The sequence below is a fragment of the Vulpes lagopus genome, chromosome 8, assembly GCF_018345385.1.
Source record: "Vulpes lagopus strain Blue_001 chromosome 8, ASM1834538v1, whole genome shotgun sequence".
Classification (NCBI taxonomy): Eukaryota; Metazoa; Chordata; class Mammalia; order Carnivora; family Canidae; genus Vulpes; species Vulpes lagopus.
In genome coordinates this window covers 122434134-122460402 of record NC_054831.1, presented here as the reverse complement: position 1 = coordinate 122460402, position 26269 = coordinate 122434134, and the positions used below count along the sequence as shown (strand labels likewise).

The window sequence follows — 26269 nt, the reverse complement described above, 5'->3', positions numbered from 1 at the left end:
TGTTCCTGTGGAATCCAGATATTAAGAGGGCAGGAGTGAGGCCAGGAACAGAGCTTACAGGCAACACCAATCCTCCTAGAAGAGCAGGAATTGAAATATACCTAGTAACCACTCCTTTTTCGTATTAGAAGAAACTAAGAGGAGGGGTGCCTGGGTGTCTCAGTCAGTTAAGCATCTGCCTTTGATTCAGGTCATGATCTCAGGGTCCTGGGATTGAGTCCCATGTCAAACTCCCTGCTCAGCAGGCATCCTGCTTCTCCCTCTCCCTCTGCCCCTCCTCTCTGCCCATTTTCTCTCTCTCTCTCTCTCCGATAGAGAGAAAGAGAGAGAGAGAAAGAGAAAACCTTTTTTTATTTAGATAGATAAAATCTTAAAGAAAGAAACTAACGGTCAGAACTAGGATTTTAGTCCAGCTCTATCTGATATTTCAAATTAAGTATTTCCTCTAGCATCCCACCCAGCAGAAGAAAGGCTTGGACAATCTTAATCCTCTCTTTAAGGTCAGCCAAAAGCCTCAACCCCTATACCATTTTATATTTACTAGACTTGTCCTGAAAGGATTTCACTTTTGTTTTCCCTGGATTTCTTGTCATGGAGGCACAGATGAGTTATGAGAAGGACAGCTGAGGTACAGGGAGGGGTGGGAGAGGAAACATGCCCAAACTGATAGGACGGGTCGGCTAGAGGAACTAGGGAATCACCTCAAAATGTGAAAAGTTGACTAGAGTTTGGTTCCCCTTGGGTTGGATGGAAGCAAGCCTTGTTCAGTGCCTTTCTTCTTAGAGCACAGTGTCCTGATTAATGCTGATGTTAATCAGGTAGATCCTTGCTCCTGAAAAAATGTGGTCCATTATCTAGCAGCACAGACATCACCTGGGAATTGTCTTAGAAATGCAGGTTCTTGGGTCCCGCACAGCTTTATTGAATCCCAACACCGTTAACAAGATCCCCAGGTGATTCATTTGTCTAATGGTTTAGAAGCAAGAAGTTAGACCCTGAGAACTGAGAGTAAAATTTTCAAATGAAATATCAAGCTGGGGACTTTGGAGTTTTACTGTGTCTAATAAAATTTCAAGAATCTCTGAGTGTGGATAGGAGTGGGAGACCACCACCTGTTGTTCTGCAGTGCTCTGGGGGCCCTGGTTCCCTGTATCTACAGGCCTGACCCCATTGTGGGGCCATCTGCAGCTCCCAGCAGACCTGTGTAGCCTCTTCTCCAGCCTCTTGGGTGTGTCTCAAGCTCCTCACAACCCCCGGTCCTTCCTGCCATTGTCTTCTTGCTAAAGATGTCTGCCCACCTACCCTCCCACTCTCTTTGAATACCCAGCAGACTCCTACTGTGGCTTCAGAACCTAGCTGGAATACTTTCTCTGGGATTTCTTCCCCAGTTTCTTCATGTTGGCCCAGCATTATGCAGGCACCTCTGCTTGGGCATCAGGTCTGCATCTAGTGCCTGTGCCAGGGCAGCTAGTCCCACTTGGTAAACCTGTGCTGGGCAGCACCAGGTTCTTGCTGCCCACCTGAGCTTGGGAACCAGCTTTTTGTTGTGTAGGTTTCCTGGGGGGAGTGACAGAAATCCTCTGAAGGTTTAAAAAATTGAAATGCTTGAAGGATTTAAATTTTACACTGTGTTGCCTTTTGTCACATTTCATGGTAAAAGGAAACAGGCCAACAGTTTTTGCCTAGGCTTTTGATGGCTTATTTTCAAGGGGGTAACAAAAATGCCACTAGCAATTTTGGTATTCAGAGAAGCTGGGCCTTTCTGAGGTTGGTGACCTGTTTTCTTTGTATCTGACTGGGTATCTATGCTTGCTCCCCTTGAATTGTAGCCCAGGTGCTCTTAAAAAGTCTCAGAAAGGAAATTCCCACCCCCTCTGTCATATCTGCCCAGACTGCTCAGAGCAGCGTGTACCTTGTGCAAGTAGCCATCCCTTCTCTAGAACGCTGGTTCTCTGGCAGGGCTAGCCAATCCGCTTCTCTATCTTAGTCACGCTGTTCCAGCCCTTGATACTGCCTGGTGCCTGCCAGAGCCTGTGCTGCTTGCAGCACATTACTGTATGCTTGTCCCTGGGCCCATTTCCTGTTTCTATTCTAGTCACTGGTGGCTCAGCTCTGCTTCCTGCCTGTGTGTCTCACACAGATTCCTCTTGCTAGAACCTTTTGTTTTCTTCAGAAGAACTTCAGTCTGAAAACTAACTGAGCCTTACTTCTGGTATGATGGCTCCTGGGATCAGTTAGCCCTTCTGAGGACTGGCAGGAAGTATACCTCTTTCCCACCAAGCAAACCATACCCCTTGGATTTGACCTTGTTCTTCAGTTTGTCCCTAGCCCCGCTACAGGAAGCTGGTCGCTCTTTGCTTAGACCAGAAATTGCTACAAGAAGATGAGCTGGGATTTTTTGCAGCCAAACCTGTCTTCGTTCCTCAGCTGTGCAGTGTTGTCAGGACTGGTTCTTTTTCACCTGGAGCTTTACAAGCCTATTTCTTGCTACTGCAGAAGACACTTGGTACCCTTTTTATCCCAAACCTCCCTAAAGTCCAGAGAATACTTACATGGGGTTGGGCAGGTAATGCTATCCTCAGCAGAGTAAAAGCTTGCAGAGAGTATAGTGATGGAAAGAAAGCATGTGCTGACTCAGCCTTCTATCCTGTGTGAGCAGTTCAATAGCCACCCCACCCCCCACCCTGGTGTTAGAGTGGGAGGGAGAAAGTACAGGGAGGTTTTAAAAAAGGGAAGAATTGAAGGAGCTTGTTCTGGACAAATGTATTGTAAAGTTCTAAGGCTCTTCCATCTTACCCATTTTCCCCAGAAGATGTTGTCTTAGCAGAGAATATGCCTTGTCAATAATTCTGTCCTTCTCTCTTCTTCACAACTACTCTTTGGGGGATCATCTGATAATCCTGTGTCAGATGGAGTGGTTTCTATACCGAACCCTAGGCCTAGGTATGTTTAATAGAGAGGGATTTAATATAGGGAGTTGAACTTACAAAATTGCTAGAAAGATTGAGGAAGCAAGCATGCTCTAGGCTTGTCCTTCAGGAGCAGGACCTAAAACTAGATTGACCCACCAGGGAAACTCCTATCTTTGAGCCACTATCATATTAATTGCTCTAAGTCTGCTATCCAGGGATTAGTAAGCTAAAATCAAGAAGGAGCAGCTGCTGCCACCAGAAGCAGCATCCAGTTTACTGGAAGAGGAAGCCAAAATGCTGTTGTAGGAACAAGTAAAAGAGACAGAAATATGGTCTCTGCCATACTTTGATCTAATCTTGAGTTTGCTTCTAATTAGTAGAACCTGAATTGTATCTAAACCCATTCACAAGGGATTCTGGGAAATGTGGGGTTTTTTTAGCTTTTTAACCTCAGTGGGATGGAGGTAGCCTGAGCAGAATATTCACTGCACCAACACAAAAATTACAACCATCCCCCTTATTCCTTACCTTACTTACATATGAGGAACCGAAGGCCCAGAAAGGGCAATGGACTTGCCCAAGGTCATTTAGTAAATCAGAACGTTCAGTTCCCTGACTTATAGTCCAGTGTTTTCACTATTAGGACCAATTCCTATAAAGGATCGGTAAAGGGGCACCTGGGTGGCTCAGTGGTTGACCATTTGCCTTTGGCTCAGGTCATGATCCCGGGGTCTTGGGATTGAGTCCTGCATCAGGGTCCCTGAGGGGAGCCTGCTTCTCCCTCTGCCTATGTCTGTGCCTCTCTCTGTGTGACTCTCATGAATAAATAAATAAAATCTTAAAAAAAAAAAAAAAGAAGTATAGGTAAAAAGCTGAAGAGAAAGAAAAAATGCCATATTCTCTTCTCTTTGGAGAGGAGGAAGAGGTGTGTAGAAATGTGGGGCTGAGATTTCTGGGCAAAGGTAGTGATACTGTAGCTTCTGGATTTAGGTCTACTCTCCGGGAAGATGTAGGAAATATTCTGGAAGGAAGAAACCTCAAAAACTAGAATTTCCTACAATTCCTGAGTCAACATATGGATGAACTCAGTTGCCTTGGTGACCATGGCTTTCTTCCACTCCTACCCTACTTCCCCCTCTTTCCTATTGGTGCTTTTATAACCTTCTGCAAAGCTGTTTGGGAGATTACCTCAGTGAAGTACATGCGCTGGCTTCTGCCATTGTCCTTCTCTAAAAAGACCAGCAAAATCAGAAAGCTAGCCCCAGATGTGTGATTGCCAAGCTGTTTCTCATTTGTCCTTGGGGGTTAGAGGGGTATTGGGCTTTTCAAACAAGTAATAAACCAAGTCCTCCTAGAAATGCTATCCTTCAGAAGCCATGAGGACCCTCCTACACCAGAGTGAGAATCTGTTCCACCAAACTTGGTCCAGAGGGGAGGACCCCTGGTATATGGAGCTATATTAACATACCTGATAAATCAGGCATAGAATTCTGTTGTCTTTCTTTCCCCCCCATGTTTCTAACATATTTGGCATTCAACCTTTGGGGGCCAGTGCTTGCTCTCTTATGCCATCCACTTCCACAGCCTGAACTTCTCCATCTTCCCCAGTTGGTATCCACATGGAATTGGCTGGTATTGTGACATAGTCTCTGATTGCCATTGGGCAGAGCTCACCTTCATATGGCTAGCTTGCTTCCCATTTGACCTTTCCCAAGGAAGCTAAGAAGCCAGGTCTTGTTGAAAGTGGAAACTAAGAGTTGAAGGCTCAAGCTGAGAGTCAGCCAACCTGCCCTTTAAGGCCAGCTTTGATATGGGAGGAATATTGAATATTGTTTATGGAGATAAGTGAAGGTAATTTCCTGACATTCTGGGGAAGGTAGAAGAAAAAGTTCCAAACAAACAGGATCAGTGTTCAGAGGAACTCTTAAGAATAGTTGGTCATGGATGCCTGGGTGGTCATGGATGCACTGGCTGGCTCAGTGGTTGCGCATCTGCCTTTGGCTCGGCGTGATCCTTGGGGAGCCTGATTCGCGGGACTTGATTCTGGGACCCCAGGATCATGCCCTGAGCCAAAGGCAGACGCCTAATCACTGAGCCACCCAGGTGCCCCTCATCTTCTCCTTTTAGAACTTGACTATGTCTTTCCTGTGTTCAGAGTTGTTCTTCTGGTTTTGGGTGTTTGGGTTGGTGCCTGTCTTTTCTGGCTTAAGATGCTATTTGTTCCCTATTTTCAGATGTTTGTTCCATACCTTCCCCCAAATCTTTGGATTTTATCTAAACCAGTAGGCCATAGTAGGGAAGACCACTGGCAAATATAAATTTAGGGGATTAAATGCCAAACCAAGGAGGCCATTGAGCTCCGTAGACCTTGGTCTAAGCTGTGTTCATTCAGCACAGTGCCAACCTTGCCTTCCCTGTTTATGCACACTGCATCCTTGCTTGCTTTCTGGTTGCTGTAATTCTGAGGGGCAGCTAGAGGAGGTGGAAGCCTAAGGCCACACCCCCTCTCCCTTAGACTTCTCATATCTAGAACTCTGACTTCTTTTCTGTTTCCTTCCTCTCCCCCTTTTCCCACCCTCCTTGCTCAAGTTCTAGGATTTCAGCTGATCATGGTGGAATAAGGTCTGTGTGGTTGGCTTTCCTAACAGGAAATGCTTAACTTGGGGAAAGTAGGGGGTTCCTAACTTCTTTGCTTTCTTGAGCTTTACAGTGCTCATTTCCTGCTGGGATTAGAACAGCCCTATTCCATAAATATGCACTGTTCTTGACTGCTCTAACTCAGGCCCAGCTCTGACCCAGTTTCATTTTTTTTTTCTTCCAGATTTGAGTCTGTTAGCTAGTGACCCTTAAAACACTGTACATTTTTGGCCAAGAGGTGGTTTCTGACTAGTTAAGACATCCTCTCCTGGCCCAAGTGAGAAGCCTTTGCAGGGGAGGGGTGTGTGTCCAAGGCAGGTCAGGTAGGTAATACACCTGGTGGGGACTGTGACAAACTGGAAAACAAGGTTTCAACCAATCGCTACACTGTGGGAGTTCTAGGATCTTTTTTTTTCCCCCACAAGTTGGGAAACTAGAGTTTTTATTTTTTTTTATTTTTATTTTTTTTTTTTTTGAAACTAGAGTTTTTAATGTAAAATCTCAGAATTATTAGAAGGGTATGTATGGGAGCCTTAGGCAATGGGTTAAGAGGTTCTCTGGCACCTATGGGTCTGTCCCTGCAGCTTCGTGCGAACTGCCCATGTAGCGAACTGCCATGTAGCCCAGCTCCCTTGGAGCTGGTATTTAGAATTTTTGGCGGTGGGGGCCAGCTGTGGGGAGATACATCTACCCATTGCTGACTCCCCTTGTGTTTGGTGTTTGTTTTATTGGTTTGGGGAGGGGGAAGTGCAGGGGAGATGTTGAGCAGAAGCACTCAATGTGATTAAACCTCTAGCCGAGTAGATCTGTGGGAGCAGAATATCGACCCCTGGAAAATCAATGGCTGCTGCAGTGGCCGAGCTGCTGTTCACAGGGGCTCCCACCGCAGGAGTGCAGGCAGGCCCATGGTCTTTCTTCTCCCCTTTCTTACCTCAGAAACGCCCTAGGCCCCCACCCAAAGGGGCAAACCTACGTCAAGAGATTTTGCCGAGGTAGATTAGAAAAGCAGGTTCTTGTATTTTTGTAATTAGATTGAAATTTCTCCAGTGACAGAGCCCCGCCTCCCGACAGCCTCCTTTCCAGACGTTCCTTCCCTGCACTGCAGTTCTATCAAGTGCTCTTACCCAAGTGGCCAGGGCCTATTTGGGGGTCGTACTTTGCAGTTTTAGACAGGAGAGTTTGTTCCCTCCATGCCAGCACCCAAGAATCCCCTCCATGTGGAGGTCTAGAGCTCAGGTGTGGGATTATGGTGGGGGATCAAGGTTAAAGGAAAGAAGACTACTAGAGAATGGGTCTAAAGAGGATGCTTTTGAGTAGATTATTCATTGAGTAACTCATCAAACATGTTGTCTTTTGTGTGCTTGGTGTTTTTCTGCTCACTGATAACTTAGGGGAGGATCTGGCCTGGTCCTGCTCTGGTCCTACAGGCAGAATCTGCACAGTGCCATCAGTCCTGCCACGGTGGGTCCAGAAGAGTCCTTGGAGGGGCTGTGAGCATTGTCCCTAGGGTGAGGGTGAAGGGCCAGGGAAGCTGTGCTGGCTGTGGAGGCGTTATCCCCACAAAGCTCTTCCTGTCTTTGAAGTCTCCAAGGCAAAAAATGATTTTAGTCTATAGTTGCTGCACCTGTAGCTCGACTTCAAGTAATTGGTCTTCCCACCCAGTTCTCTTCAGGTGACCTGGAAGTGGACCATCCTGCTGTGTTATAGGAAAGCTCTGGTACCAGCCTCGGTGGATCACAACTGTGGACACAGGGTTGAAGCTTGCTTGGCTTCCCTCCACAAAGGAGCTTCCCCACCTTAGAGTTTGGGGAATGGGGCTCCTAAACAAGGCCTAATTGTCCTGCAGTTTGGAATGATAGCTGCAGGACTGGGTGAGGGTTTGAAATCGCCTGAGATGAGGCCATCTAGAGGCCAGGGATGTTTTGACTTCTCTCTCTGGGCCACACCCCTGTGTCTGATATAGGCATAGAGCACATTCAGTATGAATACCAGCAAAGACCAGATACCAACCTTCACAGGACTTAGCTTCCAGAGGGTCTCCCTAGATTCTAAGTCACTCTCTCCCTCCCTATACATTAAGTACCCTTCTAGGGGATCCCTGGGTGGCTCAGCGGTTTGGCACCTGCCTTCGGCCCAGGGCGTGGTCCTGGAGTCCTGGGATCAAGTCCCGCGTCAGGCTCCCTGCATGGAGCCTGCTTCTCCCTCTGCCTGTGTCTCTGCCTCTGTGTATGTGTGTGTGTATCTCTCATGAATAAATAAATAAAATCTTAAAAAAAAAAAAAAGTACGCTTCTAAGGACCCAGAGGTAAGAGAAAGTACTATACCATTTAGTGTGGCGAAAGTAAGTTTAAATTGAGAGTTACAGATGAAAGGGCTGATTTGAAATAAATCACAAAAGGAGGTTTAGAAAGGAGAAATGGTTTATAGGAGGAGCGACCATGCAAGAGAGAGTGTAGCATTATAGACTTACACGGTTAAATTACCTAGTTTTACTCTTTCCTTCTACAGAGGAGCCAAGCAAGGCCTAGGGTGGTTTACTTGTTAAAGCCATGGATGTAGTAGTCACTCAGCATGTCCAGAGGCAGGTTGTGACCAGGCTTTGTTTGGCACATGGAACCCAGCTTCTGAGAGTGGCAAGCTTCTACCTTATAGTAGAAAGAGTGCAAGCTCTGGAATCAGAAGAATATGGGTTTGAACTCCAGTTCTTCTGTATGATAGTTCTCTGTCCTTGGGCACATTATTTAACTTCTGAGCTCCTGCTTCGGCAAAAAACAGGGAAGATACATGCTTCTAGAAGATGGCTGTGAGAATTAAATGTGAGCCAGCCGTGTACCTGAGGGTTAAGCACATGAGAGTCATATATTTGTTTCCCTTCAAGAGGGAGATACAAAGAGACTTCCTTTATTCTTCATTCCAGCACCCTTTGAATTTGGAGATTTGGTTTCCTTAAGTTTTATTTATGTTTTGATGTGTATATATATATATAGGGGATTTCCTCTTGGAGGTGGGCCCCCAGAAAGCATTCTGGGTACCAGATGAGTTCTGACTCTTTACTATTCATCCCCCACCAGGCAGCCAGAAGGTACTGGGAAGAAATGACCCGTTATCCCCAGAATGATAGCCTATTATGAAAAAGAGAAAAGGGGGTTTGGTGAGGGGCTTTTGGAAACTTCAGGTAGGGGTTAGGAAATCACATTCTCTTAGCCTTTCCCAGAGCACTTGCTGCTATTCCAAACTGTTGGTGTAGTTCAAGCAGGAGATGGTGTTTGGTCCTGAGCTAGAAAGATAGTGCCAGCTTCTGTGTCTTTCCTTTCCCCTTTTTAACCACCTGTTAGCCCCTGACTCAAAAGTACACCAGTACTAAGAGGCAGTTTGTTCTGTTTATTGATTCGTTCTTGGCATTTCAGCCCGCACCAGATAGCCTGTTCTCTGGACAGGGACAGCAGCTCATCTGTTGAACTGTGACCACTCATTGGAGCAAGTGCAGTTCTGTAATTCTGGAGTCCCTACCAGTCTGGGGAGTCAGATCCCTTAACTTGAATTTAACAAAGACTGAGGAAAAGAGGGCCTATGACTGAAGCTTTATTATATTGAATATTTTCTAGAAGTGTTTGGCAGAGATAGTCTCTTCTCCCCTGACCCTTGACAAATAAGTTGCTTAAGGAAGTCATTATGAAAAACCAGGTCAAAAAAAAAAAAAAAAGAAAGAAAGAAAGAAAGAAAGAAAGAAAGAAAGAAAAGAAGAAAAGAAAAGAGAAAAGAAAAGAAAAACCAGGTCTCCCCAAAACTTATTTACCTTAAGTAGTTACTATGTAATTATGTTTGCTGTACTCCTTTTTCCTTGAAGTTTGTCTCCTTTCCTGCTGTCTGCCTTTCTTCAAGGGTCAGGTCTTCCAGTCTTTTCTGTATTCTTCAGGATTTCCTCCCATTCTCCAGCATGGGAGCAGCCTCCTGCTGTGGCTGTGGATCTGTTAGGTACACTGCTGGGAAAACACTTGATAAATGCCAGTGCAGATTTGGTGATTTCAGTCTGTGCATTTGGGCTTTTTTCATTCAAGGAAAAGTCATTTAAGTAAGTGTGGCTGAATTGCAGGGTTCTCAACACACACACGTACACACCCTCTAAGTATGTATGTAGGATTTACCTGGTTTCCTTGGTAGGTGGTTTCCCCGCCAGTAGTCAGCACAACTTGGCAAAAGTTCTTTTCAACTGAAAGAGGACAAGAACTCCATCTGGGGGTTAACAAAACCTCCATTTCTCAAGGACTCATCCAAATTTATGAGAAAACTCTGAATTGAGCATTTCCGTGAGCCTGTTCTTTAGACTTGCCTGTTGATGTTATTTAATCTGCTCGGCAAAATGAACTGATGTCATTCTTGGGCTCTGTCAGGAGACTGTTTAAACTCCCTTCCTCTAACCCTGATCTGGTATCTTCCTGCTTGAAAATGTACTTCATCAAGCAGCCAATTCATGTTAGAACTTGCAGCCCTTCCTGTGAGAGCACTAGCAGGCAGGCCTCCCCCCACCCCACCCCCCAACGAGGTATGGACTGTGTGATTTCAGGCATGGTTTTGTTGTGGTGTGAAGAAAAGGTGTTAGCTGCCGAGTTCTGTTTGTCAGCAGAGCCTGACAAACCCATGCTGGCACTTGCTGGGGCTGGGCAACCAATCACAGCTGGAACGGTTATCGTCATGGAGTCCCTATGGGCTTCCTCTATCAGGTCACATCCCAAAATAACATTGGGCAGTATTTCAAGTGAAGAAACGAAGGCTTTCGGGGCTGTAGCCAGCCTGGAGTGTGAGATTCTGTGTGAAATAGTTGGACCTGCTCCAGCGCTTTTGATCTGCATGGTAGATGAGCAATAAAATGCATGAAACACGTTGGAAACACGTGAGGAAATTCTCCCTGGCCCTGCTGCTTCTTTGGAACTGGCAGGGCACTGAGTGGGCTGATCCTCACCTCCCATCTCTCAGCAGGATTATGCTTGGAAGAGAGCAAACCCGGAAAAAGAGATCTTTCCACTTAGGGGCAGTGCTACAATTCTTTCAGTAGACCTCCTGGAAGGTACTTGTTAGGTGGGCCCTTTTGGAAGAACTGAGACACCCTGACTTTTGAAATGCTAAAAGTGGCCCCCACCAGGGAGAGTGGGGGCTTGGGTTGATTGAACTTTGTGTGATAGGTGTGTTGTGGAAAGCCAAACTTGTTCGGTACATTGAGGTCTGACTCAACAACCAGACATCCGGCTTTTTGTGGAACAAAAGACCTGAAAAACTGGCTTTTTGTGGGGTAGAAAGCAGAGGTGTGTCCTGTGTAATAAAAGGATATGGAGTTCAGAGCAGTATCTGTTCATGTAGATAGAGGGGAGACACTTCTTTTGGAGTCTTCCTCCCCACCAGTCCCTCCCATTTCCCAGTGAAGACATATACTGTGATAAAGCTACTGGAACTGATTGATACTTCTTACATCCTACACTGCTGTGTATTGTCATATCTCTCATTCCAGGCTGCTACTGCTGGTTCTGCGTATTCTATATGGCCCCAACCCTATGTTTCCAGGGGAGTTTCATGCATATGGCCCAGGGGTACCACCAACTCAAATTTGTCCAGTCCACCTATTGTATAACTGAGAAAGCCAGGCAGTTTGTTACCAGCTTGTCTAGGGCCACAACTGATAAGTACCAAGAACTAGGCCTTGGTCTTCTAACTCAGAGGTGTGGTATCATATAGTATAGTATCACAGCATAATGGAGAGAGAAAGAACATAGGCTTTGGGGTTCAGGAAATCAGGGTTTGAAATCTAGTTTCTACCACTTACTTGCTGGATAACTTGGGCACATAACCTAATCTCTCTGAGCAGCAGCATGCGCATCTTCAACATGTTAATGGTAGTAGTACCTGCTTTCAAGAATGGTAGAAAATTAAGGAACTCCATAAAGTGTCAGGCCCATTATACATGCTCAAATGGTAAATGGCAAATGATCTGTCCCTTCCTATGCTAACATTCTAGTTCTAATTAAAAAAAAAAAAAAAAAAAAAAAAATTTTTTTTTTTTTTTAATCACCTACCCCCATGCTATAACCAGTTGCCATCACCTGAAAATGACAATTTGAGAGATTGGCCTCAAACCAGCCAAATCAGAGAGATAAGATTAATGCTGCTTCCTTCCCCACTATTTTCTATGCCCAGGCGTCCCAGCCCACGTGGAGCTGCTGTTGACAGTGGTTTATTAAGCACTTTTTCTCTGAGGAGCTCAGGGCACAAAACTGACAGCCACCCTCAGAGTGCTTCTGTAAAGGAAGCCACCACACTGCCACCACAGATACCTCAAGGGTCCTGCAAGCCTAGTCCCAGGGGCTGCCTGTTTTCCTCAGGCTCCTAGGATCTCTTACCTGGACTAGCACATTCACTTGTGGATCTGTGGGGAACCTGGTTTTTAACAGAATTGTGGCTGAAGAAGCCCTCCATAGGCTCTGCCCCCACCTATAGCATGGTTGGTGGGTTGTTGTTGGGTTTTTCCCTTCCTTTTTTTCTTCCCTCCTCTGTTCCTCAGAAGATTTCCAAGGATAGATACCAAATTGAGCCGGGGTTCCTCAGTTGAAGGCAGCAGAAAGAGCAAAGGGGAACTTGGCTTTACCTATACTATCTGAACTGTTTTTACCATGATGATATTCATATTTTACTTGTTTAATTAAAAACAAAAATATTGGGCACCTGGGTGGCTCAGTTGGTTGAGCATCTACCTTTGGCTCCGGTTTGATCCCAGGATCCTGGGACTCTGGCTCAGCAGAGAGTCTGCTTCTCCCTCTCCCTTTGCCTGCCAATCCTCCTGCTTGCACTGTGTCAAATAAATAAAAATCTTTAAGAAAAAAATATTCAGGGGAGCCTCAGTGGCTCAGTTGGTTAAGTATCAGACTCTTGCTTTTGGCTCAGGCCTGATCTCAGAGGTCATGAGATCCAACCCCATATCGGGCACCTTGCTCAGCAGAGTCTGCTTGAGTTTCTCTCTCTCCTCCTCCTTCTGTTCTCTCACCCCCCACATGCATGTGTTGCCTACACACACACACACACTTAAATAAATCTTTAAAATAATTGTTTAAAAAAATAAGGGATGCCTGGGTGGCTCTTGATTTCAGCTCAAGTTGTGATCTCGGGGTTCTGGGATTGAGCCCTGAGTTCTGCCCACAGTAACAAGTCTGCTTGAGGATTCTCTCTCTCTCAGCTTCTGCCTCCCCCCTTGCACGTGTGAGCACCTGCATGTATTATCTCTCTCTCTCTCTCTTTAAAAAATAAGAATAAGTAAAAACAAAAATGTTCAAAACATTTAATTTTTCAAAGCCATTTGAATAGGGCCAAGTTCTTATGGATGGATTTTGATTCCTATTCTATTTCGAAATATACTGACTTCTTTTTTCTGTAAGCAAGTAGTTCTTGTTACCGGAAGCTGGCAGATCAATAAGCACTGGGGGTGGAAGGAAGGAAGGAATCCTGAGGGAACTGACTGGTCCCTAAAAGAGAGCATTGAACTGTGGTTTCTGTTATAGATCAGGGCCTAACAAGTGGTTCTCAATGTCTACACACAGTTGGCTTCTCTTCTCCTCTCGCTCCCTCTTTGAATTTATTCTCCTTGGCTCAGTAGCCAGGTGTCCCTGATAAAGCTTAGCCCTCAACATGAGGGTGGAATCCTCCTTTCTTGGGATGAACCCAGGGCTTCTTAGAGCTCCAGGTACTTTAGTCCTTCGGAAGAAAAGACACTCTCTGGTATTACCTACAGGAGGGCCTTCTTGAGTTCTTGTCCATGCTGGGACTAATTCTAATTGCATGTTTAAATAAAGCATGCTATGGTATGCTAGGTCTGCTTCTTATAGGAAAGCTAGCATTTTCCGACTTCTGAACTAACTAACATTGGAGAACTGGACACAGGTACAAATGCATACTTATCTCCCTGCCTTGCCTTCAGGGCAAGTTTTGTTCCCATAGAACTCAGCAGAAATGTTCCCAGCTTAAAGTAACCAGCTGGTTTTACAAAAGGTCCAACCAAGTCGGATACTTGGGGAGAGGCTAAGAGGTGCCCTCTGACCTTCAGTGTTACTGTCAGACTCCAGGGTCGGTGTCATCTCAAACTACTCTTTTCAGAGTGAGCTTGTTGTAGGAATAGGAATAGACTTAAATCAGGCCATTTTGGATCTCTCTTCAGATGTGTCTCTTTATTAATTAAAAAGAACTTATTTCTTAACCATTTGACCATTAGGTTTTTCCCAGACCTGAGCCCATACCCAAAACTCATCCTTTCTTCGGGGTGCAGTTAGTCCCCAGCCTGAAATTAATGTGTGGTGTTGAACCAGTAGTATTGCTAGAGAATGAAATTGGGGCTGGGTGTGCATTTCCTGTGGTGAATATTTTTCATATTGAGCTCCTGGTTGCTAATCTCAGCTTGCTGACCTAGAGTGAACTCTGTACTGATTAATTCAAGGTAAGCAACCCCCCACCCCCACCCCCAATAAACATCAAGTTCTCACTGAAAAAACAAGCTAGGAGGAAAACTGGATTTGTTCGTTTGGTAAACATTCGTTCATCCCTGTTGTGGGCCAGTTGTTAGGAACATAGTATCAGACCTTCTTGGCAGTTAAGGAATTGTCTTTCCTATACAGTATATCCCTTTCACACGTCCTATGCTTTATGTTTACTGTATGGTAACTTGGAGTAAGTGCATCCTGGTAAATGTAGGTTCTAATAATCTGTTACAGAGGGGATCTGTGAACATTGCCCACACTTGTTTAACATTCTCCTGTAGCTAGCTCCTGGTGCCATCCTGGCAATGTTTTGTAAAGTTTCCCTACCAGAAAAGAACTGAAGCCTCACTGAAAGCAGCTTTCTTGACTGTAGAAGTTGGGGACAGGAAAGAAGACAAAAGTACTAGGTGATCTGCTTCTGGTAGAAAGACCATGGGTCAGCTGACTACAGCTTATGGGCTACTTACTTGTTTTTATAAATAAAGTTTTGTTGGAACAAAGTCATACTCATTTGTTTATGTATTACCTGTGACTGCTTTTGCACTCTGGTGACAGAGTAGTTGTGACAGAGACTAATGGCCCACAGAGTCAAAAATATTTCCTCTCTAGCTATGAATGGAGTTTGCCATCTGTAAGCTTTAGTATCATGACTATATAACGTGTGCAGTATATTTGCTCTTGCTTAGGGAAGATATTAATTGCATAGTACAGCTGTTGAAACAGGAGTCTTTCTGCCTAATATTACTAATCCATATCCTTGTGCATATGTTTCAGGATCTATCTGGTTCAATAGACGATCTCCCCATGGGGACAGAAGGAGCTCTGAGCCCTGGAGTGAGCACATCAGGGATTTCCAGCAGCCAAGGAGAGCAGAGTAATCCAGCTCAGTCTCCTTTCTCTCCTCATACTTCCCCTCACCTGCCTGGCATCCGAGGCCCCTCCCCATCCCCTGTTGGCTCTCCCGCCAGTGTTGCTCAGTCTCGCTCAGGACCACTCTCGCCTGCTGCAGTGCCAGGTACCCTCAAATACTGGTCTTTGGGGAGAGGGAAGAGGGACTGGCCCCAGTGATATCAGGGAGCCCCAGCCTTCCACTGCCACAAAGAGCATCTCTGGTTCACAATATGCGAGGTTTCTCTTCAGCATTTGAAGAAGAGAGATGGGAGCACTTTGGTCGGGTCCCTTTTGTATATGTGGTATTGGGAAGTGCTTGGCCTTGCCAGGAGCCATTTCCAGCTCTGAAATGACCTCCTACTTAGAATTGCCAGGCTTAGCCATGATTGGCTTCTTTCTCTGTTTGGAGCAGGCAACCAGATGCCACCTCGGCCACCCAGTGGCCAGTCGGACAGCATCATGCATCCTTCCATGAACCAATCGAGCATTGCCCAAGATCGAGGTGAGATTCTGGGTTTTCAGGGAGGTGCAGGAGTCTGAGGGAGCCATTTGATTATCCTGTGCAATAGCTTTTGGAGAACTGTGTGACCAAGAAGCTTAGGACACTGCTACAATAAATTGTGAAGTTAGAGTGGGCTTGATCAACTTGGTATCTCCAGAATTGTGTTACCCCCAGTCTTGTTTTTCAGTGTTTGTGTTCTGATGGATTCCTCCCTACATTGTGTCTCATTTGGTCAGCAAATACTAAAGACTTGGCATCAAATCTTTACCCTTTAAATCATGTCTGATTTTGTTGTTATTGCTGTTTTTCTTTTCAGATCCCCATTAGTAGAAACAATTGGCATGCCCTGGTTAATGGCTATGTCACTGTGGAGGGTGTCTAAAAGGGCACATAATTACATAGGAAATAAGATAGAGACATGTTGTACAAGTAGTTGCTAAAGAAAATGTAGATGGTGAGGTCCTACAATAAGGGAGAACATTTGCTCTCATTGTACTGAGGTAATAATTATATGAACACTACCTACAAATAGGTTACATGCAGAGGAACCCCCAGATGCCCCAGTACAGTTCCCCCCAGCCCGGCTCGGCCTTATCTCCGCGTCAGCCTTCGGGTGGACAGATGCACACAGGCATGGGCTCCTACCAGCAGAACTCCATGGGGAGCTACGGTCCCCAGGGGAGTCAGTACGGCCCACAGGGTGAGTATGCTGCCCAGTTAGGAGTATATAGAGGTGGAAAGAGAAAATAGTTCATTGTCTCATATGCTGCGATCTGGATGGTAAGAGGACTGCCCCTTGCTTTATTTATTTATTTATTTACTTATTTATTTATTTTTAAGATTTTATTTATTTATTTATGAGAGGCACAGAGAGAGAGAGAGAGGCAGAGACACAGGTAGAGGGAGAAGCAGGCTCCATGCAGGAAGCCCGATGTGGGACTCGATCCAGGGTCTCCAGGATCAGGCCCTGGGCTGAAGGTGGCGCTAAACCGCTGAGCCATGCGGGCCGCCCATGCCCTTTGCTTTAAATCCACCAGAGCCAGGCCCTAAAATAGGGCAGGATTATCACCATGGGAAAGTCCCTGAATATCCCTGAACCTCTCTTCCATCAGTAAAATGGGGAGAAGGTGTTTAGCTCAAGACTGGGCACAGACACTTAATGGTAATTAAAGTATAAATTAATCCTAATAAAATGTATCTTTGCTCAAAATGAGCCCTGGACAGATCTAAAACAATATTTTACACAGAGCATGGGAGAGACGGTGGATTACATATGTAGAAAGGAAGGAGTTCTGGGAGTTGAGGGGCCTGGGTAGCAACAAAGCCACTCTTGCCTGCCAGCCAGCCAGCCTTGCCCTGTTCTGTGCTATCTTTAGGATGAGAGGACAACTGAGGCCTGCCTTTCTATGCTCCTGGCCTCTCCTTTCTTTTTCCTTTCATTAAAAAAATGTTTTTATTTTTTTTTAAAATATTTTATTTATTTATTAATGAGAGACACAGAGAGAGGCAGAGACACAGGCAGAGGGAGAAGCAGGCTCCATGCAGGAAGCCCGATGTGGGACTCGATCCGGGGACTCCAGGATCACACCCTGGGCTGAAGGCAGGTGCTCAACCGCTGAGCCACCCGGGTGTCCCAAAAAAATGTTTTTAAATGGGGTGAAGGCTCTTATCAGGCCAAATACTGAGTGATTCCTATCATTTATTATCTTTGGAGTTTTAGAGCTGAGTGAGATTAAGGAGTTGCTGGTGAGTCACTAACCAAGTCTCTGCATTTTCTCTTTTTCTTTCCTTCCCAGGAGGCTACCCCAGGCAGCCAAACTATAATGCCTTGCCCAATGCTAACTACCCTAGTGCAGGCATGGCCGGAAGCATGAACCCTATGGGTGCTGGAGGTCAGATGCATGGGCAGCCTGGCATCCCACCTTATGGCACACTCCCTCCAGGGAGAATGAGTCATGCCTCCATGGGCAACCGGCCTTATGGCCCTAACATGGCCAATATGCCACCTCAGGTTGGGTCAGGGATGTGTCCCCCACCAGGGGGCATGAACCGGAAAACTCAAGAAACTGCTGTCGCCATGCATGTTGCTGCCAACTCTATCCAAAACAGGTAAGGCCTGGGAAGTGAAGAGGGTGTCAGCAGAAGGAAATAAATTTGTAAAGTGATTCGGGTTGTTGAGATGCTTCTGGATCTGAATCATGTCATCTTGGTAAATATGTATTTTCTTGAAAGCTCCTTAGAAAACTAGGTTTCCTTGCAATAAAAAAAACGTAACAAAAGTGCTGATTCTTTTTTTTTTTTTTTTTTTTAAGTGCTGATTCTTAAGCACCTTCAATTGTTCTCAAATTTCACGACCAGGATGTTGTATGTAAAGAACTTTTATAAAGTGTAGATTATTTTGATGAGTAAAAGAAGAGTTTCTCCATTTCTTCTCTCGATCTAGTCTTTTGGTTTCCAAAAGGATTTTTAATGATACACATGACTTGGATCTCTACTGTGAGAAATAGAGGATGATAGGGTTGTGGTTTGCCATTTCTCAACCATTCTGTGTGGCTCTTTGTGTTTGAGTCTAGTAGTAAAGTGCAGAGAGCTCATGTGATTTGATTTATTGACTTCGAATATTCATTCTTCCTTGGACACTCAACTTCTGTGGCCGTTCACTTCAGTAAATATGATTATATGGGGTGTTTTGTTTTGTTTTGTTTTTTTAAGATTTTATTTATTTATTCATAAGAGACAGAGAGGCAGAGACACAGGCAGAGGAAGAAGCAGGCTCCCTGCAAGGAGCCTGATGTGGGACTCGATCCTGGATCCCAGGATCACGCCCTGAGCCAAAGGCAGAGGCTCAACCGCCGAGCCACCCAGGCATACCTAATTATTCTACTGGTTTTTGAAGGCTCTGTCCATGTACCCCATTCCTACAGTTCTTAAAGTAACTCTTGTCTTACTGGAATGTTGATGAACTAAGGTTTAATAGGGTGATCAGTGGTGGGTTTGATAGCACTTCAGAATGATGGAAGCATGGAGTTTGTAGTAGGTCCATCAAGAACACACCTCTGGGTGCTATGCCTTGAGGGGTCCAATTTGGTTGGGATTTGATATGACAGAGTGGTAAAGTTGAGTGTTTAATGTAGGCTTTTTGTCATAGAGAGGGCCCTTAGATGGAAATACATTTTTGACATTGGAGGTGCCTTAGAGGCAGTACTTAAGGGACACAGTAGGTGTCCCCTCTTCAAGAATTGTATCCTTTAAAATTGAGCTATGGTTTCCTCTTTGGAGCCTGAACCATCTTACAACCTTTTATGGGAGGTAGTAGATAGGAATATCTAGGTCAGGTGGTACATGGTTGTGTTTTGGGAAACTCGTTAAGTTTTTCCTTGTAAGCCTCATTCAGTGATCTTGGATCACAAACTGTTTAGCTCAGGTCCAAATATGAAAGCTCTGTGTCTCTAACTCTTGTCTCTCTCTCTCACTTTCCGTCTTTTTCCTCAGGCCACCAGGCTACCCCAATATGAATCAGGGGGGCATGATGGGAACTGGACCTCCCTACGGACAAGGGATTAATAGTATGGCTGGCATGATCAACCCTCAGGGACCCCCGTATCCTATGGGTGGGACTATGGCCAACAATTCAGCAGGTAAGTCCACATCCTTGCTTACCTCAGGAATTTCTTCCAGAATGATCTTCATGTCACAAACTTTTGGACTTGAGTTTTTTGTTTTTTGTTTTTTTTTCCTCTTTTATAGGGATGGCAGCCAGCCCAGAGATGATGGGCCTTGGGGATGTCAAGTTAACTCCAGCCACCAAAATGAACAACAAGGCAGATGGGACACCCAAGACAGAATCCAAATCCAAGGTAATGATTTATATCCTGACTCCTCTCAACTCTCTGTCCCATCCTTTCCAGGATAGGAAGGAAAAAGAAAAAAGGGTGACTAGACGAGCCTTTTATAACACGGACTAGATCGTCTTGGAAAAGGCTGCTCTTGCCTCTTCTAGTCATGAAGGATCCAAGGCTAATAACTCATTGAATTAGATTTCAGTTAGCCTAAGGGGTCCTGATATAAATAACACAATGTTCTCACAGCTGTCTGTGATAGAGGAAATGCGAGGCCTGCAGTGAGAATTCTCTGGATTGCCCTCTGTGAAACTGTGCACCCTGTCCTCATGCATTGATAGGTGGTATGTGCCATGGGCAACTAGTTGCTCTTCTCTTCCTGGACCTTCCTCAGAGCAGCAGGAATGGTTGGTGCCCTGTGTTCTATAAAGAGGAAGATGAGGCAGGTGGGGTTTGGGTCCTTGCTTGGCCTCCCTGTGGGATGGTCCTGAGTGTGCTATCTGTTGGGTTGTGTGGCAGTCTGGGGACCTGTTCAGTGTTTGAATCATTTGAGACATTTCTGCCCTTTGTCATACCCCATTTTCCCTATCTTATAAAGTAGGGGAAATAAACATATACAGCTGCCCCTCCTGTGGACCTTCACCTCTGACTCTCAGACCCTTTTAGCCATCCTCCTGTCTTGGACAGGATAATTAACATCCAAAGCCTTTCAGGCAGGTAGGAGACCCTTCCTTTCTTGAGAGGAGGAAGTTTCTTTTCGTTTTAGTCCATCCCATTTTCTCAAAATCATATTTTGAGTTTCTTGAGTTCTCTGAAACAGTCTATAAAAGCATGCCAAGGCTCCTCAGTAATAGCATGGGAGTAGTATAGTGACATTGTTGTCAGGTGGATAAGGGTTTGACACTTAGCTCTGGTACTTAAAAACTATGACATTTTAGGAATGGCCTCCTTGTGCCTGCTTCCTTATCTTTTAAGAGGAAGATAACAATACCTAACATATAAAGGCATCTAGCACAGCACCCAATGCATAATGTACAGGCAGTGTTAGCTTCCTTCCTTTACAGGAAGAATTTCTAGCTCCCTTCTAGTCTTTTGACCTTGCAAAGGCAAGGTATGTGTTAGTGATTACCCCAGAATAAGCTTTACCATTGCCCTAATCAAGGGACTTCTGAGACCCTTAGCATAGGCTTTGAATCTGACCGGTTCCTATGAATCTTGACCTGCCCCTTCCAGAAATCCAGTTCTTCTACTACAACCAATGAGAAGATCACCAAGTTGTATGAGCTGGGTGGTGAGCCTGAGAGGAAGATGTGGGTGGACCGTTATCTGGCCTTCACGGAGGAGAAGGCCATGGGCATGACAAATCTGCCTGCTGTGGGTAGGAAACCTCTGGACCTCTATCGCCTCTATGTGTCTGTGAAGGAGATTGGTGGATTGACTCAGGTGAGTGCCTAGCACTTGGCTTCCTCTGTGGTTTCAACAAGCCTCTCTCTAGGTACTCAGTGGCTTCACCTGGTGCCAAGCATCCCACAGGGACATCACCGTCTCCTGCTCTCTGAGGCACATACTGTGACAGACTGGAAGCACAGGGCTTCCAGAAGATAAGACAAAGACAAGAGGCCGAGACCTCCCTGGGTAGTATGAAGTATTAGCTTTGAGTTTACCGAATGCCTAGGGTCTCACTGGGGTACAAAGATAGGGGAAAATGTGGGCATTCTGATTCCACAGAAGGCAGTTTGGCATAGTAAGCAAGGGCATGGTTTGGAGAGATGGGTCTGGTTTTGAATTCTTTCTTCAGCCACTTAACACTATATGTGACCTTAATCAAGGTGTATGACCACTCTTAGCCCTAACTCATCTTATTTGTAAAGTAGGGTTAGTGTGTGTGTCCTGCTAGACTGTCAAAAGCTAAAAATAATAATGCAAAGCTTGCAACGAGATTTCTGCCATGTAAATTGGTCTGCAATATGGTACAGATGTAGCCAGAGTAGTTGCTGACCCTTTCATTCCAATCCCAGTGAAGATGGGATTTCAGGAGCTATTTAATAGAAAGAGTTTACGATGGATGAAGTAGGTGGGGAAGTTGTGTTTAGTTACTCCATATGGCATACTTAAGTGAATGAATGCTTTAATCTTTGCTAAAAACCTCTGAACTGAACATGACCCTGAGCCTTGCCCCTGCTCTGATACCTTACAGCTTTGCTTCACACTCAGCCCAGGAGGCAAACAGTTGAGGCAATGCTGTGCTTTGCAAACTTTCTTCCTATATGTGTTCTATAGTCATCAGATCAGAAGCCTGCTGTTGGATCTGAGTTTGTGGCTGAGCTCGGGGGGAGGCGTGGCAGGGAGAGACGTATTCCAAACCTTCTAAATCAGAAGAGGAAAACAGCTGTCACCAGCAGAAAAGAAAGTGATTGGAATGAAGCCAACCAACAGTCAGTTATGAATTCCTTCTCCCTTCAGGCTTTATTCCCCTCCCCCACAAAGGAAAACAAAACAAAACAAGACACGTGCACATCGCCACATAACTGGCGTGGGAAGCAGAGCCACAGCAGGCTTCTGAGGTGACCCTGGGCTTACTCCTGCCATTTTCCCCAGTATTAAAATCTCCTAATCGGGCTTCTCCTGCCTGTAGGGAAAGGGAGGGGTTGCCAGGTTAGGTTCGGCATACTTTTGATTGGATGGGCTTCTGGATTCACTGAACCTAGGATGGGATACAGAGGGAATCCTGAAGCCTGAGCTGTCTTCCAGTTTGCGAAAGGATGCCATCCTTTCAGGTGCTGTAATGTAATTGAATGCTCAAGACCGAGTTTAAAGGAGAAAGAGTGTCATTATAAATTAGTTTGTGAAGCTTCCAAGAAGGCAGATGATGAGTCCTGAGCTTCTGTGAAGGATTAGTAGGGTATAGGTAGAGGAAGGGGTCATTCCAATTGACTGGCCTATGTGGCATGGAGATGGGAGAGAGTCTAGAATACACATGACCAGCGCCAACTCCAACCTTCAGGCTTCAGCGCTGATATTAGCCTGCTCTGGGAAGTGTTCTTTGGTCACCACCCTGCCTTCTAGGTTGTCCCTCTCTTTGCTTCCTTATCACTCTTCTCTCTGGTATCACAGGTACCAGGTCAGTAGATATCACAACATACTGAGCTTCCTTTGTGGGTTTAGACTGGAAAGCTGGTGTCCCCAGCCTTTGAGGTGGATGGATAAGCATAAAAATACATGGAAAAGGAGGACCTGCCTGGCTAGAACAGAAAGATCATCTAATTGTAGGGTTTGGGAATGGTCTTGGTCAGAGCATCCTGAAGCTTAGGAAAAGAGACTAGTGTAGACTACTGGGAGGGCACAGAGAAGTTAGAGGACCTGAAGCATCTCCTGGACAATCAGGACAGTGACTCGTATAGGAAGGGGGCTTGTAGTTAGTTACATGTCACTGAGAAATAGAGCAGCTGTGGCACAGAATGTAAAATTGGCAAAGAGCCCCACACCAAGAAACAACCCAGATGTGGAAACCTCCAGTTTGACAAAGTAAGTCAAGCAGTGGTAGCTGATATTGCCACATCTCTGGAAAAGGTTGATTTTTATTGTTGCCTTTGAAGGGGTTTGCATCTGATGTTGATTTGCACAGCATTTTTCAGTACTAGTAAAGCATCATACCTTCTGAATTCTGTTTTCTCCCACTAATAGTGATGTAAAATTTGTGCTCTTTCAAATAAGCACTGTCTGCTAGCTTGCTAGTTGCGGTGGTCTATGGATAGAACCTGCTGAGTGTAGAGGGGAGCTAGCCATGGATTTAATGTTTGTTGTGGACTATGCACCAAGGGGGGTTAACTTTAGTGGTTAATTGAGAACTGCGATTCTATAAAACATGAGTACCTGGTATCCTGGTGGGGATTTGGGGCTTATTGGCAGGAAGACCAGGTGGAAGATGTACCTCGACTCTTCTGGTTGGTTGTACAGGTCAACAAGAACAAAAAATGGCGGGAACTTGCGACCAACCTCAATGTGGGCACCTCGAGCAGTGCTGCCAGCTCCTTGAAAAAGCAGTACATCCAGTGTCTCTATGCCTTTGAGTGCAAGATTGAACGGGGAGAAGACCCTCCCCCAGACATCTTTGCAGCTTCTGATTCCAAGAAGTCCCAGCCCAAGATCCAGCCTCCCTCTCCTGGTAAGGACCGGGTGAGCTACCCCGCTAAGGCTCACCCTTCGCAGGTAGCATTCAAGGGTCCGGGTCCTTATTCAACAGTGCCTGACTCCAAGGACGTGTGCTTTGCCCAGCACTACCTCAGGGCTTACTCTGTTGGCACACTAGGAGCGGGCAGTGGCGACTCCCTTGAGAGGTAGTCTGCAGCAGCCCTTAAGTTTTAATTTTCATTGTGCACCTGGCGACTTGCCAAATGTTTGTAAACTAGCGAGTGGGAGGGACATCAGAGGAGTGGGGAAATCTGACAAATCGCAGTGAGGCAGGGCCATCTGGGAGCTTTGGCCCACGGATGTCAGCGCCTTAGAATGCAGCTCAGACGGGAGCCCTGAATTCCCCAGGGAGCTGAGATGCTAATGAATGGGAAGGAGGGAGAGGGGGTATGAATGGAACTCACTGATGGGAGTGCCTCTGCCCACCCTCCTTTCTGAGAGGAGGCTGGGGCCAGGGCAAGCATGGGGAGGGAGGAAGGCCAGGGCTCCTAGAAGGTGGGTGTAAACACATGTGCCCTGCTATTGACCTCAGGATGTAATGAGTGCCTGAGATGACTCATCAGCTGGGGAGGCCTAAGCAGTGGGATATCTGCTGCTGGGAATGGTAACTAATGGAAACATTAATTACTGGTAGTTCTGCTCTCATCAGCTTGGAGGCACATTGGAACCTGAGTGGTGATACAATGCTAGATACTTGTGAGTAGGAGCTCCTAGGTTCCTCAAGTACACTGCAGGTTTGGGACAAGATGGAGCCTTCCTACTTAGGATTCCAGGGGCTCTTACTGGGAACTTGTGTGCCAGCATTATAGGGTTTAGTAGGTTAGACAGGGGTCCTTGGGGAAGTAAAGAAAAGTAGTCAGGGAAACTGGCAGGAACTCAACAAAATCACTAGCATGGTGATGGTATCACCACACTACTCCTATTCTCCAAATGTGAAACAGTAGCAAGGAGCAATAGAAATCTCAGATTCCCCAGAGCACCTGGGTGGCTTAGTCAGTTAAGCATCTGTTCGACTTTTGGTCTCAGTTGAGGTCTTGATCTCAGGGTCATGAGTTCAAGCCCCATGTCAAAAAGAAGAACCACCCTCAGATTCTCTTCTTATTACCTGGCCTTACACATCCCTTGCTGAGAAGGGTGATTTAGGCTTTCAAGAACCCCAGCTTTAGCCTTACAACAATCCTTTCCAGAGATGCCAGGGCATTTGTGTATTTCTGTGAGAGTTAAACATTTGCCAGCTCACCCCACATCTCTGTCCACAGCGGGATCTGGGTCTATGCAGGGGCCACAGACACCTCAGTCAACCAGCAGTTCCATGGCAGAAGGAGGAGACCTGAAGCCACCAACTCCAGCATCCACACCACACAGTCAGATCCCCCCCTTGCCAGGCATGAGGTAAGGCCAGGAACAGACGCAGGTGACTTGGAGGATCTGGGCAGAAGTGCATGAGTTCTTGTATAGCCCAGGGTGGTCCCTGCTCTGCCTGCTCAGCCAGTGACTCTCATGTGCCCTGCCTACAGGAGGAATTCCTTTATTTGGGGTTTAATTGGCTTTCTTCACTCTGGAGCAGGAGCAATTCGGTTGGGATCCAGGATGCCTTTCCTGATGGAAGTGACCCCACATTCCAGAAGCGGAATTCCATGACTCCAAACCCTGGGTACCAGCCCAGTATGAATACCTCTGACATGATGGGGCGCATGTCCTACGAGCCAAATAAGGATCCTTATGGCAGCATGAGGAAAGGTGACCAGTTGCTGTTAGCCTTGTGCCCTTGAGGACAGGGCCAGGGAAATGGGGAGGATATGTTGAGAGCGATTCAGGGTTCCTGTAAAGCCATTCTCTGAGATAAGGCCTTTCCAGTCCTAACCACCACTCTTAATCCCTACCTCTTGTCTCCCTCTCGCTGGCCTCACCTTGCACACCTAAACCAGTATGTGCTCTTTGCTGGTTGTAGTCTCTTTAGATCTCTTTTGAACCTGTTGGGGAAACAGTAGGATCAAACCCGAGCCCTGAAGAGGGCCTGGTGTTCAGGGCAGGCAAGGTATAGTTTGCTAGGCCTCCTGGCTTACAAGTTCGCTCACTGCCTTCCTTTCTGCGTTCAGCTCCAGGGAGTGATCCCTTCATGTCCTCAGGGCAGGGCCCCAATGGCGGAATGGGAGACCCCTACAGCCGTGCTGCTGGCCCTGGGCTGGGAAATGTGGCAATGGGACCGCGACAGCACTATCCCTATGGAGGTCCTTATGACAGAGTGAGGTGAGCATGGCCCCTGCACGTGTCCCACCCCAGCACCCCACAGCAAGAGTGAACTCAATCCACTTCTCCATTTGTGTTTAGGACGGAGCCTGGAATAGGACCCGAGGGAAACATGGGCACTGGAGCTCCACAGCCGAATCTCATGCCTTCCAACCCAGACTCGGGGATGTATTCTCCCAGCCGCTACCCCCCGCAACAGCAGCAGCAGCAACAACGGTAAGTGAAGCCTGGTTTTAGTGTCATTGTGGCTCAGGCTTTGCCATTTCCCACCCTGATCCTCTGATTCTCTCCCTCTCCTGCAGACATGATTCCTATGGCAATCAGTTCTCCACTCAAGGCACCCCTTCCGGCAGCCCCTTCCCCAGCCAGCAGACCACAATGTATCAGCAGCAGCAGCAGGTGAGGAGGGGGAGTGGGTAGCAGGGTACACTGACACACAGATTCCCCTTGAGAGCCCATTAGAAGATTAAGTTGAAAAGTTTAAGAAGCCTCCTTTAGATACTTTGGTGTTCTCCCACCCACATAGTCAGTTCTGCT

General features: G+C 46.2%; 1 protein-coding gene across 3 annotated transcripts in view; it reads left to right on the top strand.

Moving 5' to 3' along the window:
- Positions 1-26269, top strand: part of ARID1A (AT-rich interaction domain 1A) — a 69847-nt gene that overhangs the window by 36908 nt on the left and 6670 nt on the right. For 2 of the 3 annotated variants that reach the window (XM_041765212.1, XM_041765215.1), the window contains exons 5-17: positions 14834-15074; positions 15363-15452; positions 15985-16152; positions 17249-17561; positions 18945-19090; positions 19200-19309; positions 20525-20734; positions 23249-23456; positions 24742-24874; positions 25047-25222; positions 25582-25732; positions 25814-25948; positions 26035-26131. In XM_041765212.1, coding sequence (XP_041621146.1) covers positions 14834-15074; positions 15363-15452; positions 15985-16152; positions 17249-17561; positions 18945-19090; positions 19200-19309; positions 20525-20734; positions 23249-23456; positions 24742-24874; positions 25047-25222; positions 25582-25732; positions 25814-25948; positions 26035-26131 — 2178 coding nt within the window. The remainder of the gene's footprint in view (positions 1-14833; positions 15075-15362; positions 15453-15984; positions 16153-17248; positions 17562-18944; positions 19091-19199; positions 19310-20524; positions 20735-23248; positions 23457-24741; positions 24875-25046; positions 25223-25581; positions 25733-25813; positions 25949-26034; positions 26132-26269) is intronic. The other variant, XM_041765213.1, reaches the window with a different exon arrangement.